This window comes from Staurois parvus, unplaced genomic scaffold (genome assembly GCF_062004578.1).
Source record: "Staurois parvus isolate SC_StPar_1 unplaced genomic scaffold, SC_StPar_1.0 ptg001888l, whole genome shotgun sequence".
NCBI lineage: Eukaryota > Metazoa > Chordata > Amphibia > Anura > Ranidae > Staurois > Staurois parvus.
The window spans coordinates 33,500-50,913 of NW_028319684.1; the positions used below are offsets into that span (position 1 = coordinate 33,500).

The window sequence follows — 17,414 nt, forward strand, 5'->3', positions numbered from 1 at the left end:
CTGTGCTTGGGGATGGACTCGATGCTACAACCACATTAGGAATGTCCTGGAACATGCACACCTTGCTGCCCTTAAATGGACCGGGGGAATCCAAATATACTGAATGGGGAAAGAACAAAGAGAGGGCGCACAGGCCTAGTGCATTACCATAAAAAATGTTTAATAAAAAATAAAGTAGGTGTTGTACTCACAAACGACAATATAGTCAAGGCACATCATAAAAGAACAGCTGGGTCAACACCGCGCTGAGTAACAGTCCGCAATAGGGAGTTTAGACATCCAAAAGGTTGACGCGTTTCGAGGACTTGCCTCTTCCTAAGTGTATCAGGGCGTAAAGAGACCCAGTCACCTTGCTTGTTCCCGGCAAAGTGACCGAGTCCCTTTAAAGACTTAAAATAGTAGAGACAACAAATGGCAGTTCAATTACTCTCTGAAAAAATTGAAAGCTCGAGAATATTTCTCCGTGCAGCAAAAGATTATGGCATTCTCCTCTAATACAACCTGACAAGAGGTCTGTCATCAAAATGAAAAAGAATTAAAAAAAGCCACACGGGGACATTCAGAACGACCATCTTCACTGTCATCCTGACATCCTGTGTGATCTCAGAATATCAAAGAGGATATTAAAAATGAATAGACGGGGGGGGGGGATGTACGTGGATATTGGATGCTAAAAAAGTAATTTACTGCAAACACAAAAGGCTCTAAGCATTGCAGACAATGAAAGCAAAATATCCCTGTCCAGGATAATAGAGCCAGATCTCTAACAACTGAGATCCAGCTGTCATATTTGGGTGAATATTCCGCTTAATTACGTTGCATTCATTGAGCTGTCACTTTCGCGGAAAAGTATAAAATTGAGAGAGATAATTTATTCCTAGCAAGCATTTTGAGCATAAAACATGATTATTTAAAAGAGTAAAGCACAATACTTGTCTTGTCCAACTAACCGTATAAAAGAATCAACAGTCCAAATCTGTTCCTTTAACCCCTCGCCTACAGGGCACTTATACCCCCTTCCTGCCCAGGCCAATTTCCAGCTTTCAGCACTGTGATTGACAATTGCGCAGTCATGCAACACTGTACCCATATGACATTTTTATCATTTTTTTGTGACAGATAGAGCTTTATTTTGGTGGTATTTAATCACCTCGGGGTTTTTTATTTTTTCTTTAAAAAGTTTAAAAAACACTGAAAATTTTGAACAAAAATACTTTTAGTTTTTGTTATAAAATTTTGTAAATAAGTGATTTTTCTCCTTCACTGATGTGCGCTAATGAGGCTGCACTGATGGGCACTGATGGACACTGATAGGTGGCACTGATGCACATTGACAGGCATCACTGATGGGCACTGAAAGGCAGCACTCCTATATGCCACTGATAGGCTAGAATCTCCTAGATTGTAAGCTCGAAAGAGTAGGGCCCTCTAACCCCTTGTGTACTGTTTGATGTTACTGTTCTGTTTCATGTATTGTCCCCCCCTATTGTACAGCGCTGAGCAAACCCTTTGGCGCTATATAAACACGATAAATAAATAAATAAATAAATAATAGGCAGCACTGATTGGCACTGATAGGCGGCACTGACTGGCATTGATGGGTGACACTGAAAGGCAGCTCAGATGGGCATTGATATGTGGCACTGATAGGTGGCATGGATGAGCACTGAGAGCTGGCACTGGTAGACACTGACAGGTGGCGTTGCTTGGGCTACACAGATCATCAGTGCTCTGATGATCTTAGTACATGTCCCCTCCGAGGAATGCCGATTACCGGCTCTCCTCTCCTCTGTCAGTGTGACAGCTCGCGGGGAGAGAAATGCCGATAACTGGCATTTCCCGGTTTACATGTGATCAGCTGTGATTGGACACAGCTGATCACATGACCGAGCCGACAACTTCAGCTCTTTCCGTGTATCGGTGATCCGCGCTACGGGAGCTGCGCATGCGCGGTTAGAATGGGAGGACGTCATATGACGTCCTCCCAGAACGAGAGAACCGCCTTGCATCCGTCATTTTACTATATGGCAGGCGGGAGGCGGTTAAACCTGGAAAGAACCCTCAATACTTGGTCCAGGCTCGATATCAGAGCAAGACGACTGATGGTGGTTATGCCCCTTCATTAGCAGGCTGGAGTGCGCGGTTAGTCATCAAAATGACGGCGTCATGTCAGAGCTTACAGAGGTTCAAAGAGGGAAAATTGTTGGTGCCGCTTAGATGGTGCCTCTGACTGAAGTTGCCAATTTATTTACCGGGTCACCAGGTACAGAATCAGAGGTTATGGCAGCATATACAGTTTCCGGGAAACCGTTGTCTGATAAGCACAAGCGCGGTCGAGAGCGACAAAAGGATATTGCGCAGGATTGTGACCCGGAATAAGAAAACAACTGCTGCAAAAGTGACTACAGAGCTCAATCTCAGTCTTCACGGAAACTGTATGCATGTATGTGAGCTGGATGTGTTAAACTGACACACTACACTTAACCACTTCCAGTCCAGACACTGTCACCCCCTTCCTGTCCAGGCCAATTTTCAGCTTTCAGCGCTATCACACTTTGAATGACAATTGCGTGGTCATGCAACACTGTACCCATATGAATTTTTTAGCATTTTTTTTAGACAGATAAAGCTTTATTTTGGTGGGATTTATTCACTTTTTATTTTTTTTCCTATGTAAATGAAAAAGTATTTTTCTTATAAAATTTAGCAAATAAATAAACTATCATAAATCTTTGCCAAAATTTATTCCGTTATCGTTTTAGTAAAAAAAATAAATAAAAGAACCCACATTAGTGTATAACCAAAAACTATTAATTTAAAAAAAATTTTAGTACATTTTTTTATTTTATTTTTTTTACATAGTCACCCTATCAGTACAGTGTCAGCATGGTGACACTGTACTACTTGTGAGGGGTGATGAAGATTTTTTTTTTTTTTTTTTAACACTGATTGCTTTTATACCCATAAAGGCTGTAAAAGCAATCATTTCTCCTCTCTGGCTGCATTCTTGCTGCCATTGAGAAATACTGTGTGAGCTGTGATTGGTCACAGCTTGTCACATGGTACAAGGCTGTTGTGAATAGCTTTGTACCACGAGACCCATATACACATAGCAAGATGTCACTTCTGACATAATTGCTTACTTACTACTCTGCATGTGATCACTGATTGGCCAATCAGTGATCACATAATCGGGACCTCGCACAGTTCCACTGTGTCCAGAGGACATAGCGGGCACCGGATCGCGGTGCTGCGGGCTCCCAGGGAGTGCGCACAAGCAGGGGGCGGGGAGGCCGTTTAGAAACGGCCATCTGACCCTGCACTGGAAGTGGTTAAAAATATTTTTGATGACGGGTCCACTTTAAAGTTTTAAAAAAGGTGGACTTTCACTTGAACATTTCTTGAAACTGGAATCTTCAGGGTCAGTATTATTGTTTTCCCGAATGGTTTTCAATCTATGGACTGAATTGTGTGCCATTTACAAGACCAAATCTGTGCAGTAGAAAGGGTCGCATTGCAGGTTTTCAACGTTTGGCTTGCAGATAATTATTTTGGGAATAGATGGAAATAAGGGCTCTGTCTTGCTGCATCAGCTGCAAATTAACTGTGGTTTGACTTTGTATTGGGAAGAGAACATTCAGAGACTTGCTGTCCTCTTCATTCCTCTAGCACAGAATGACTACTAATTCTTTTAAAAAGATCACAAGTACTAAGTGTCTCTCCCACCATACTGAAAGCCGGATGTTTCTTTTTGTTTTTGCTCAGTCAGCACTGGTCATATTCATTCAGGTCCGTCAGTAATCGATGCTGTAATAGCGATCGGAGGCATTTTGCCCAAATAGCTTATTTAACTTTAGCTGAATGTCATTATTATTATTATACAGTATTTATAAAGCGCCAATGGTTCGCTCAGCGCTGTACATTACAAAGGGGGACAGAACATGTGACAGAACAACACCAATACAATGCAAAACATGAGGGGATTGAGGGCCCTGCTCTTTCGAGCTTACAATCTAGGATAAATCTGTACATTGACCGGTCTTATCTGCAAAACGATCTGTAATTCTTTGCAGTGAGTTCTCTAAACTATGCACCTCTGCCAGACAGTGGAGCCAGGTCACTGACCTCATTTGAAAGGCATAAGAAATCTTTAACCTTTGGGTTATCTTATCTCCTACAGGAGGATAAGACACTAACAAGAAAAACAAACTTCACTTTTTAGGATATTCCAGCAACGTCTAGTCTTTATGAAGCAAAGGTTTAAAGGAAAAAAAAAAATCAGCCGTAAAACGGTAGTAAAGGCCAAAAGGAAAAAAAAGAAAAAGAAAAAAAAAAAAAGGGAAGAAAAAGGAAAAAAAAGAAAAAAAAAAAAAAAAAAGGGAAGAAAAAGGAAAAAAAAAAATAAGGACTCTCGGGTGGTTTCTATCATTATGTACCACATACTAGCAAATTATGACAGACATACCTTTAAACCCTCCAGCAGTGGACTGTCACTGCTGTTGGCGCTCCCTTCTTCGCCTGGTCTTCCTTCCAGGTATGCAGGCTCCAGTCATTTGAATGCCTGGGCCGCAATGACGTCACTCCTACTCATGCATTCAGGAGTCACGGTTGCAACACAGCACTCTCAATGGATGGTATACTCCAGTATGCCCTCCATTCAAGGTGAAGTGTACATACAGGCACTGGCCTCTACTACAAAGGTGAATATCTCCTAAATGGTTCACGTTTAGAAGATATTCACTGTACCTACTGGTAAGCCTTATTATAGGTAGGTCTGCCAGTGTCCAATCCTCCTGTAAGAAACAGAATTCCTGTGTCCCTCAATATAAATGAAAGAAAACACATGGGGCAAATATGTACAAGTAACAGATGTTACGAAGGAAATCAAGAATTATAAAAACTAGCACATAGGTTTCCTCACCAGGTACTGTTGATCGGGATCATCCGACCTCAATAGGTGAATAAAGCGGCCCACAAGGCCCTGCTCTTCTGCAAAGTCCTCTGGATCGGGGTCTTCGGCTGGCTGGTCTGGTTGGTCTTGGATCAGTGTTGACACTAAATTCATGATAGCATCCACCTATAAAGCAAGGAAGGCAATCATATACCTATACGTAGCAGAATTTCAGTAAGGTTTTCTAAAACTTGCCAAAAACCAGCCACAAATATCGACGTCCATTTTGACCTGTTCTCAAAAGTAATTATAGAGTGTCGTAATGAACCAAAACAAAATTGTGTGACATTTCATGCTGAAGCACGCTCATGATTGGTATAATTTGTAGGATGGTTCACCAGTTTCTACTGCAAACAGCCAAACACAGGCCAGAATGCTGAACAATCTTTCCAATTCCAAAGCATGGTATCAGTTGTGTTTAGAAGAAGGTGCAGAGCTAAACATAAATACGAATATATTAAAAAAATAATAATATAAATTATAAATACAACTATAGATTATTCCAAAGTGTCCGTATAAAAAGAAAATGGTCCAAAAAAGAAAAAACTCTTAATATTTAAGTGCAATGAAAAAAGTCTGCGTACCCAAGTGACCACACAAGAGAAGACAAATCGCTATTATTCAAACATCAAGTAGAGATCATCATCCATCCTAATCTTCCACCAGAAAAAAAGAGAAAATATGTGACCATTTATGAAGATATGGTCATACAGCCCTAAAGATCACACCGACGCCTGGCTTCCACAGATCTCCCAATGGGTGTCCGATCAAGGGCTCCAGCAATCCCCACAGACAAAAAGCCATACAAAAAAGGGGAAAAGAGTTTCATAGTAGTAGCAAAATCAAGTTCAAGATTTTTTAAAACATTAAAAAGTACACACTCACTAGGATGTGAGGCAAAAAAAGCAAATTCACAATGTGTCACAAATATCGATCAGCCGTTGTCTCGCTTCCGGTGTCAGCGCGTGTGCAGATGTCACTACTGCCGGCCCCCCCACTAACATGTTTCGTCATCAGGGGGAGTGGCCTTTAATAGAGGGCTCATCTTCTCTTGTGTAGATACATGAGCACACGTACTTTTTTTTTGTTATTACACTTTTTATGTGGGTTTTTTTTTTTTTTGGACCATTTTCTTTGGGATGATATAGAGTTGTGTTTAAAAAAAAAATGTTAAAAGAATACAGTTATAATTTGTATTCGTAATTTATGTATTTAGCGCTGTGCTTTTTATACACCTCTGAAGATTTGGTACCGAAGATCCTAGTGCTAGCAGCTTTTTTTTTTTTTTTTCCTGCTTCTTTTTTTGGTACTACTGCACACGGAGTTTCCCCTTATACATGGTATCAGTTTTGCCCTGCTCTATTAAGTACACATCACAGACTGAAGATCGCTTGACAACATTGTCTAGTGTGTGAGGACTGAATGATCCCTAGTGTCATAAAACACACTTTAAAGCCCAGGATGTCAGGGACTGACCCCCCCCCCCCCCAGGGTTAGTCAAAGCACCCTAGAATCACATGAAACTCCTGCAGATAACATGGGCAGCACAGTGGCTAAATGCTTAGCACTTCCCCCTGGCAGTACTAGGGTCGCTGGTTCGAATCCCAGCCACAGCACCACCTACCTGGAGTTTGCATGTTCTCCCTGTGCCTGTGTGGGTTTCTTCCAGGTACTCCAGCTTCCTCCCACCCTCCAAAGACATGCTGGTAGGTGAATTAGCCCTAGTATGTGTACATATGAATGTGAGTTAGGGACCTTAGTGTAGTACATTGTGTAAAATACATCTAGCTCAGTAATTTTCTGGCTTGGTCAATATTGTACGCCCCTTGAGGGTTAGGGACTGATGTGAATGTACAATATATATATGTAAAGCGCTGCGTAAATTGACGGCGCTATATAAGTACCTGAAAATAAGTAACAGTGCCACTTTCTGCAGAATTTAGCACCCACCCACTACCTAAGGAAAAGGAGCTGTCGTCACATGACAGGACATAACACTGCAAGGAAAAAAGTAGCCATACCAAAAAAAAATGGTGGTGGGCTTTAAATTTACAGCAACATCTATACATGGAAGCTCACCAATGTTGGTGAATCAAGCATAACAAAAAAAATAAGATGGCAAGCAGCTCTTCCTGGCAGGGAAGGTGCAATTACTGAAACCTGGGACAAGGGAGAACATGGTATCTCGAGGCTGGAGTGCAGACATTACCTGTTCCTGAGAGCCGATCTCTGTGTTGTGCTCCAAGGCACTGCTTAGCACATAGCAGCTCATACTCTTTCTAGACTCATAGTCAAAGTACTCGAACAGCGGATGGAAGTGTTTGAGCTTTAGCACAGTCAGAATATTGTTGTACGTGTCCACGGGAATCTTCAGAAGTCGGGTGAGCTCCTTGGAGACGGCGCTGCTGGTGGCAATGCTAAAAAAGAGAAAGAAAAAGAAGCTATAGTGTATGTAGGGCTCTCTTTTACAAACAGGACCAGGTGCTTCCAAAGTTCTCTGACTACCATACAGTGAAGGAAATGCGTATTTGCTCCCCTGCCGACAGGTGTCTTTTATACAGGTAACAAAATGAGATTAGCAGCACTCCCTTTAAGAGACTGCTTCTAATCTCAGCTTGTTACCTGTATGAAAGACACCTGGTAGCCAGAAATCCTGCTGAATGAAAGGGGATCAAATACTTATTTCCCTCATGAACATGCAGATCAGTCATTTGTTAGACGCATTTCTGCTGAATTTGTTGTTGTATTCTGTCTCTCAGTGTTACAATACACCGAACATTCGATTTTTAAGACTGATCATTTCTTTGTGAGGGGCAAACATTCAAAATCAGCAGGGGATCAAATACGCATTTCCTTCACTGTATGTTTATGCAGAGCTAGACACTTTCTCTAAGACTTTGCCTTGGGGAAGAGTACTGGAGAGCTGAACTTAAATAATAATCTATTTAAAACAACCTTGTCGTGGTAAAACAATTCAAATGAAGCAGGAGAAGATCTATCCTACTCACCTCTTCAGTGGTCCAGGTCTAATACCTTCTCTCTATTCCGTATGATGCAAACCTTCATCAATCTCTTTAGCATTCACATTGTACATTTTTAAAGGAGAAGTTAATCTTTTACGAAAAATATATATTTTTTTTATAAGACATTGCACCCACGTTCAGTAGATTACAGGTGCAATGCCTAGATTCTGCAGACACTCCATAAGCGGTCTGCCTATACCTTGTATGGGAAAGAAGTTACTGAATAGCAGAAAGAATCAATGGACTACAAGAGTGCTCACCAGGAGTGTCAGGACAAGTGATTGGAGGAGAGCAGGCTGAGTTCCCAGCACTGCTAGAGAACTGATCACGCGGTGCTCTCATGTCTAGTGTGGTCAGTTTTAATAGGAAAGCAGAGGGACTGGCAGGAACACCAGGGATTTCACACAAAGTGTCAGGAATGGACTTGCCAGTAATGGTGGGACTCACCTGCCTTGTGGGCTGCAGTACCAGGGCTGGCCAGCGGGTGCTCTCAGCAATCAGAGACTCAACCCTGCAGTCAGCCAAAACACCTGAGGCTGATCACAGGTGTATTTAAGGGATGGCCAGACCTGCAGTCTGTGCCTTGGTGTGTGTTTTTCTATGGGCCCCTATATCTTGTTACCTGCATTCCTGTTCCTGTCTGACTGATTCGTTGCCGACCCTGCCTGATCCGGACCTCTGCTGACTTCTCCTGTTTGATCCCTGGCTTGTGACCCCGACCATTCTCTGCCTGACCCCCTGTACCTACCTGCCCGTTAGTTGCTGTACCCGGCTGGTGACCTAACTACTCTCTGCCTGCTCCTCCTGTTCCTACCTGCCCGATTGTTACTGACCCGGCCTGCCTGACGACGCTTGGATTGTATGTACTGTTATCTGTGGGTGGTTTGGTTTGGTTCGTTTGCACTGTGTTATGTTTTAGTATTGCACTGCGTTTATGTATTGTTAGTATTAATAAATTATATTGTTTATAACATATCTGAAGCCTGCGTTTCCCTGCGTCAGTTCACATATCTCTGGTCATACCCTGGAGCCCTGACACAAAGGAAGCAATACAAAGAGAACAGGATACTTTTTCATACAAGTACATGGTACAGCAGGCGCATATCAGGAATATGAAATGCTGGGTTTACATACTCTTTAATGCTGGAAAGCTGTGGTTTCCCCAAGTGTGGTTTCAGTTAAAGGATATGCTGCCCTGACATCCATCACTAAGTAAGCACACCTAAACTGTTGCTGATCAGGAGTATGACTGTGTCCCATCCCAGTGCACCCCATGTAACAGCAGATTTCTGAACTGTATCACTGGCCATGACACTGAATGATACCTCTGGTTTACATGGAATGTGCAGGTACAGTAAACCTTACCACAGTGCTGGTATAATAACAAGTCCGAAGCAAAAAACTTGCAATAACTCCCTTTAGTAAAAACACAAAAAAATCAAATCTAAAAAGGTCCACAGGCCAAAATATGTCCAGTATTTCAAACGCTTCCAAGTGCAAGCCAGAAAAATAAATCTGGGTTCAAGAAAATCCTCATCAACACCACTCAGCGGGATAAAGTGTCCCTGCTGCCTAGCGGAATAAAAATCTCTACACGTGCAAATGACTAAGAGCAGGAGAAAATTGTGCATAAGGGCTCTCAAAGCCATCATATATTTATCCTGGAATGTGCATGGCGCTTTTTAAAGAGAAATTTGCTCCTAGAAGTACATTCTCCGTGAGTGAACAGCTACCCATACCCAGGGAGAACTTTAGAGGCTCCATGGCCTGGAGGATGCAGTAACCATGAGGAACCCATTATGGGTTCTAGGCAAAATGGCTTTGTGTCAGGGAACGCGGCGTCTCCTCGTCCGGCGCAAGTGCACTGGCGACGGCTCACGCCGGGACACAAGCACCAGGTCCCGGCGGGCCGCAGATGACAGGACGCCGAGCATGCGCAGTAGGAGCCGCGGGCGCACCTTGGGCGGCCAATGACAGCCCGGGGGCGCGTCCTGGACGGCCAATGACAGTGCAGGGCGCAATATTTAAAGATGCCCTGCACTGTCACTAATCGCCGCAAGGTCTATCTGTGATCCTGAGTTCCTGTACCTGCATTTTGACCCTGATTGACCCCGACTACGCTGCCTTCTCCTGTGCTTTGACCCGGATTGTCCTGACTACGCTGCCTTCTCCTGCATTTGACTCGGATTGCCCTGACTACTCTGCCTTCTCCACTCCTGATCCTCGGGTTGTTTGACCTATCTGCGGACTGACTTATCCTGCTGACCCTGCGTGTGACCTGACTACTCTCTGCCTGCCGATTCTGTACCTCGCTTACCCCACGGGACCGCTGCCCGTGACCCATCCTGCTAGGTCCCGCAGTCCTCCTCACATCTGGCTCTCCCGGTACCTATACATCCCCGGAGGTTGCCTCTGCCACTGGTAGGCCTGCTCGGAGGTCGTGACCTGGCCCTGGTCGGTTACAAGTCCATCCCCACCATCAGGGGCCCTGGTGAAAGCACAGACCGGGACTTAGATTCCACGCTTTGGGTAGGTCTGTCCAGTGGGCTGCCAGAGGCACCACCTGGCGGATCATAACACTTTGCCATCTAGCAGGCACAGGCCAGCCTCCTGATAATGAAGTTGGACAGGCAAACAGCGAACAGAACAGGAAGGCACTCAGCAGATAGGAGCCTTGAAATTAGATGTACAGTCCAAGTAAGTAGTGCAGGACCTGGAGCAAAGACAGGGTCTGCTGGAAGGGGCACAGTGGCCCGGAGCAGTAACTATGCAATTCTTCATGAATAAATTCCTAAAGGGCATCATCCTCATCTAGGCAAAATTTACAGGAGTGGGTACCCTCCCCCCCCCAAAACAAAAAAGTGTAGTGGGAGTGAAGTCCTGCTTTCAGCCTCTTTTCACACAGGTCACCTGAAAAACTGACAGGCGGACCCAACCAGACCCTCCATTTTCCTCTATGAGCAGTTGGATGTAAACGGACAGCTGGTCCGTTTACATCCGACTGCCTATAAAGGAGAGCGGGCTGTATCCGTTCTACGTAAGCGGAGCAGAGATGGACCCGTCATCCGGCAGCTCCGTTCAGCAGGGAATTAGGGGGCAGATCCCCTGCTGAGCAAAACCGGATCCGGCCCGTGTGAAAAGGGCCTTAAGCTTTAACGCAAATGTGTTTTTGGGCAAAGAATCACATTTTCTTTATTGCTTCATTCGCAGTTGCACACTTACCATTCTTTCACTCCCATCGATCCAGTTGGCCGGGGAAAGCAAAGAAAATACTCAGTACATCACAGTATTAACCGCTCCCTGTCCACCTTCTAGCAGAAATATTGCTACGGGGCAGCACAGCTGCGCAAAATCACGTATATATACACATGAGTTTGCATTTCCGGGTAGGGGGCGCGTGTGTGCTTCCTAACCGCGCCGCCATTCGAGGCCGCACCTGTCAATCACCAGGTGCCGGCCGGTGATTGCCAAGGATCTCCAAAGGGGGGGGGGGGTAGAACTTTCAGTAAACAGTTCTCGTGCACAGTGCTTTGAATGGCTGTGCACAGCTGTGCTTACAGTGAAGTACACAGACACAGCCCCAAGTAAAACAGCACACAGTTAACCCTTTGATGGCCCCAGATGTTAACCCCTTCCTACCCAGTGCCATTAATACAGTGTCAGTGCTTTTTATTAGCACTGATCACTGTATTGGTATCACTGGGGATGTCAGTGACACCAAGTCAGTCCCCCTAGTGTCAGATTGCCTGCCGCAGTCCCGCTATAAGTTGCTGATTGCCGCCATTAGTAAAAATTGAAAAAAAAAAAAAGTCCCAGTATGTATACCGCCATTTGTAAACATAACTTTCACGTAAACCAATTAATTAAATTTACTAATTTAGCAGAGACATGGAGCAGAATACAGTTTGTCTTAAATTTATGATGAAATTTAATTTTTGAAATTTTTTTTACTGGACATGTGTAATAACAAAAAGTCAAAAATATAGTTTTTTTCGGTCTTTTTGTTTATAGCACGAAAAATTAAAAAAAAAAAAAAACAACAACAACACACACACAGGCCATCAAATACCACCGAAAGAAAGCTCAATTTGTGGGAAAAAGAGGCCACAAATTTTATTTGGGTGCAGCGCTGCATGACCGCGCAATTGTCAGTTAAAGTAACGCAAAAAATGGCCTGGTCAGGAAGGAGGGTAAATCCTCTGGAGGGCGAGGGGTTAAGAAGCATGGGACAGTGCTGGGGCTTAGTGATTGGTTCAGCACTGTCATGTGGAAACAGGGAGAGACACCTCAGCTCTGAACAGAATGTATCACAGCCTACCCAGGGCCTAAAAGGGGAAGGCAAGCGACTTCAAAATAGGTAAGTACCTTTCCTTTTACAGGGTAGACAGAACAGGTTTTAAAATGGAGGTGGAAGTAGATTTAAAGTGGAACTTAAGCCCAGAATTAAAGATGGACAAACAGGCAGGAATTTTGCATGCAGAAGACACATGGTTTGTCTTTTCTGCATCAAAAAGCAGCACAGTGGCTAAGTGGTTAGCACTTCCACCTGGCAGCACTAGGGTTGCTGATTGGGAGTCAAAGCCACGTCACTACCTGCCTGCTTGGGTTTCCTCTGGGTTCTCCGGTTTCCCCCCACATTTCAAACACATGCTGGTAGTTTAATTGACTTCTTCCTAAATTGCTCCTAGTATGTATGAATGTGAGTTAGGGACCTTAGATTGTACGCCCCTTGAGGGTTAGGGACTGATGTGAATGTACAATATAGATGTGAAGCGCTGCGCAAATTGATGGCGCTATATAAGTACCTATAATAAATGATAAATTAAAGATACTTCCCTGCCTTTCCACACACGTGCAGCTCACTGTACAAGTTCGGCAATCTGACTGAACTCATGCGAAAGAGCGGATATGATATTACCCCGCCAGACAATGACAGTGGCTGGCGATTGAGACCCAGAATCTGGCTGCACAAAGATGTCAGCAGCCAGGCGGTGAGCTGGGGGACGCCACATCGCTGGAGCCAATGTGAGTAAAATTCTACTTTAAACTTATTTATTTATTTCAGGTACTTCTATAGCGCCGTCAATTTATGCAGCACTTTACATACATATTGTACATTCACATCAGTCCCTAACCCTCAAGGGGTGTACAATCTAAGGTCCCTAACTTACATTCATACATACACATACTAGGGACAATTTAGACAGGAGCCAATTAACCTACCAGCATGTCTTTGGAGTGTGGAAGCTGGGCTACCCGGAGGAAACCCACGCAGGCACAGGGAGAACATGCAAACTCCAGGCAGGTGGTGCCATGGTTGGGATTCGAACCAGCGACCCGAGTACTGCCAGGCAGAAGTGCTAACCATTTAGCCACTGTGCCGTCCTTAGTTAGGTTTTGACTTGCCTTCCACTTTAACAATGTTCCCGACCTTTTGCAATGACTCAGACAATGCGATGAGATTTTATAAAAAGATCTAAATTCTATTTTAAACTCTAGCAGAGACATAGCAGAGGGAAGGCTGACTTCAGTTCTAGAAAAAGAAACACATCTGGTGATCTTGCGCAAAGATCGCCGGGATGATTTGCTCACCCAGTAACAAGGTACAACAGCCTGTTAGAAAACGGTTTCCAGAGCAACTTGTTCCATTATCATCTCAAATCATTAGACCAGAATTAAGAGAGAAATGTGCACAGAATATATTTGTTCTAGGCCAAAAAAGCACAAAAAGGTAAAAATGGCCTTGAATCTGGCTAGCCTTTACCAATAGGCAAAAACAGTACAGATTATAACTGTATCGTCCTCCTGCACTCAGAATGTCAAACTCTAAACACAGCTGATAACACCACATACCACAATGGACAATAGTTAGATATAATAATATGGTACTGCGCTACAAAGAAAACTTCACAAAAAGAACATATAAATACCAAAATACATCTAGAATAGAATCAACATGAAAATCATGTATCCGTGTTTCCCTAAAGTAAGACATAGTGTTTTTTTTTTGGTTTTTTGTTTTTTTGAGCCAAAAAAAAAAATAAAAGACCAAGTTTTATTTTCGGGGTAGGTCTTATTTTTTTTTAATGTACAGTTGTGGACAGGGGGTGCAGAGATGAGCTTCAGGCAGTTGTGGATGAGGGTTACTATAGAGAGGGCCGGCTGATGACAGATGACAGTTGTTGCAGAGGTGAATTGACAGGTGAGTTTCAAACAGGGTGCAGAGATGAGCCACAGACAGGGGGCAGAGATGAGCCACAGACAGGGGGCAGGGGTGAGTTGCAGGGGATGCAGAAGTGAGCTTTGGGTCCTATCTTCCCACACAGTGCACCAAGCGCACTCACCACTCCGCCTCTTCCCCATTGGCCGGTGATCACTCCTGGGGCATTGGCTTCCATGCATTAGGCTGCAGGATGAGATTCCCCACCCCACCCCTAAACACACTGCACCCTGCACCCGCAGATATCTGTTCCTTCCCTGTCCCACAGAGAGTACAGAGCTAGGGGGGTTCTGTGGGAGCAGATGGTGCTGTTACTTACAAGAGGGATTGTCACTTGGAAACACAAAAGCCGCACTTCTGTGTTTATAGGAGACAGTAGATATTGGTGTGCACAGGGCCAGTGCCGGAGGTGGTGGAACAGCTGGTCACAACTAGGTCTTATTTTGAGGGTAGGTCTTCTACTTCAGCAATTCCCAAAAATAGCACTATGTCTACTTTTTGGGGTAGGTCTTATTTTCGGGGAAACACAGTATAATGAAACCCCCCAAATTATATATCTAGGGTGTACCTATGTGCACCATATAGGTGACTAATAAATAACGAGATACATAGAATAGAATAGAATACAATTACAAATCATTACACAGTACAGTATAGGTACTCTTTGTACGACATGGCTTTTTTTTTTTTTTTTGTGTGGCATTATGGAGAATAGACATGTACTTGTCTGACTAATGCAAAGAAAGATGACAGAGATAAAAGTTAGATCTATAAAAAGAAAGGTTCTGCTCTTAACACTAATGTAGTCAGAGATCAGAAAAAGATTCATTATTAAAAGGATCAAAAAAAAAAAAAAAAGGGAAAAAGGGGAGGGGGGGGTTAACCCTTCTAAAGACTCTACATCAGTAGTACAAACTGTGCCCTTCCTTTCCTCTCCCTCTGCAGTTCTAGTCAGCAGTCAGGAGCAAAGAAACATACCACCTACTTGAATGTATGGGAGAAGACTTCCTTCCCTCCAACAGGACAGCACTGGTGTGCAGGAACTGGCAGCTCAGGATTCAGCACTGTCACATGGTGGAGAGAAGAGATCGCAACCCTGCTGACTTGCCAGTTCATGCCTTGGAGATCAGAGTTTCCTCTTCATCCCCAGCAGCCAAACAGAGCAGCAGGGCAGTAAGCTGGTGGACCTGACCATAATCGCACCTCTATGAGCTTCTTTGAGATTCCATTCCAAAAGCATGGCCATTAATATGGAATTGGCCCCCATTTGTGGCAATTAAAGCCTCCAGTCCTGTAGGAAAGCTTTTTATAAGTTTTTGAAGTGTGTCTGTGGGAACGTGTGCCCACTTGTGAGGTCCGGTACTAAAGTTCAAGAAGACGACATGGCTTGCAATGGGTTTTCCAGTTCATCGCAAGGGGTCATTAGAGCAAAGGTATAGGTACTGATGTTAGGTGAGAAGACCTGGATCACAATCTGTGTTCCAGTTAATCCCAAAGGTGTTCAGCAGGACTCAGGAAGACCTGGCTCGTAATCAGTGTTCAAGTTCATCCCAAAAGGTGTTCAGTAGGCCTGAGGTCTAGGTAATGATGATAGATAAGAAGACCTCGCTCACGATTTGTGATTCAAGTCTTCATACACCAAACATCAGTACCTAGACCTCAGCCCTACTTATCACTTTTGGGATGAACTGGAACACCAATTATGAGCTAGACCTTCACATCTAATGTCAGTAACTAGACATCAGCCCAACTGATTATCTTTGGGATGAACTGGAACACCATTGATATTCATCTTCCACTGTGTGTGGCTCTGCTGACCTCTCAAAAGGTAGTCATTAGTGCCAAGGAAGACATGGCTTGCAATCAGTTCTCCGGTACATCCCAAAGGTGTTCAGAAGGGCTGAGATCTAGGTACTGACGTTAGGTGTGAAGACCCGGCTTGCAATTTGTGTTCCAATTCTTTCCAAAAGGTGCTCAGTAGGGCCGAGGAAGACCTGGCTTGCAACTGGTGTTCCAGCTCAGTCCAAAGTAGGGCCGAGGTCTAGGTACTGACGTTAGGTGTGAAGACCTGGCTTGCAATTGGTGTTCCAGTTCATCCCAAAGGTGCTCAGTAGGGCGGAGGAAGACCTGGCTCGCAATTGGTGTTCCATTTCATCCCAAAGGTGCTCAGTAGGGCTGAGGAAGACCTGGCTTGCAATTGGTGTTCCAGCTCAGCCCAAAGTAGAGATGAGGTCTAGGTACTGACGTTAGGTGTGAAGACCTGGCTCACAGTTTGTGTTCCAGTTCATCCCAAAAGGACTTTAGTAGGACTGAAGTCACGTACTGATGTCAGGTGAAAGGACCTGGCTCACAATTGGTGTTCCAGTTCATCCCAAAGGTGTTCAGGACTGAGGTCTAGGTACTGATATCAGGTGAGAAGACCTAGCTCAGAATTGGAGTTCCAGTTCATTCCAAAAGTGTTTAAGTAGGACTGAGGTCACCTACTGATGTTAGGTGAGAAGACCTGGCTCGCAGTGTTTCAGTTTATCCTAAGAGCGTTCAGTAGGGTTGAGGTCATGTACCGATTTTGGGTGAGAAGACCTGGCTTCACAATCGGTGATCCAGTTCATAAAGCTTTATTGAAGAGGTCACACAATGCCAGTGTGTTTTCTATCTGTCCTTTAGGATTTTTTGTGTAAGGATTTCCCAATCTGAAGAGAACTGCAAATTTATGAATATTACTATCTATTAGGGGAACACTCAAATGGACTCTAGATGGAAGTACTTTACTAGTTCTTGGTAATCTTTCACTTGCCGAGCACTGACAGTTTGTATCCATTAAGTTGAAATATTGTCTGGTATACATGTGATTAAGTTGAACTCTAGCCAAAGATTTGTTTTTCTCTAGTGATACAGAAGGGAAAAGTCTGAACCCTCAAAAAGTTATTATTGCTGTTTGTATCCCCGCTGGGGAGATTCACCTGCTCTAATTTTTCCTGATAATCATTGTCACCATGACAGAAAATGACAGGAAATCCAAAATTTTACAGTTGTTGCTGGAACAGAAAAAAAGGATAAAATCTATTGTGGCAATTGTTCTAGAAGGGATTATTTCCTCACTTTGGAGATTTCCTTTCACTTCCTGGTGGGTCTTTAGAACAGGAAGTGAAAAAAATGTCTCCCCAAAAAAAAAAAGAAAAGAAAAATAGATCGGGCATTTTTTAAAGTGTTACTAAACCCA

At 43.8% G+C, this 17,414-nt stretch overlaps 1 protein-coding gene across 1 annotated transcript in view; it reads right to left on the reverse strand.

The window, feature by feature from the left end:
* The window catches only part of LOC149433872 (vacuolar protein sorting-associated protein 35), a gene marked incomplete at its 3' end in the record, with an annotated part of 93,246 nt that overhangs the window by 27,987 nt on the left and 47,845 nt on the right, over positions 1-17,414 (reverse strand). The window contains exons 11-12 of the mRNA XM_089664342.1: positions 7,161-7,368; positions 4,922-5,077 (exon numbers count right to left, since the gene is read on the reverse strand). Coding sequence (XP_089520468.1) covers positions 4,922-5,077; positions 7,161-7,368 — 364 coding nt within the window. The remainder of the gene's footprint in view (positions 1-4,921; positions 5,078-7,160; positions 7,369-17,414) is intronic.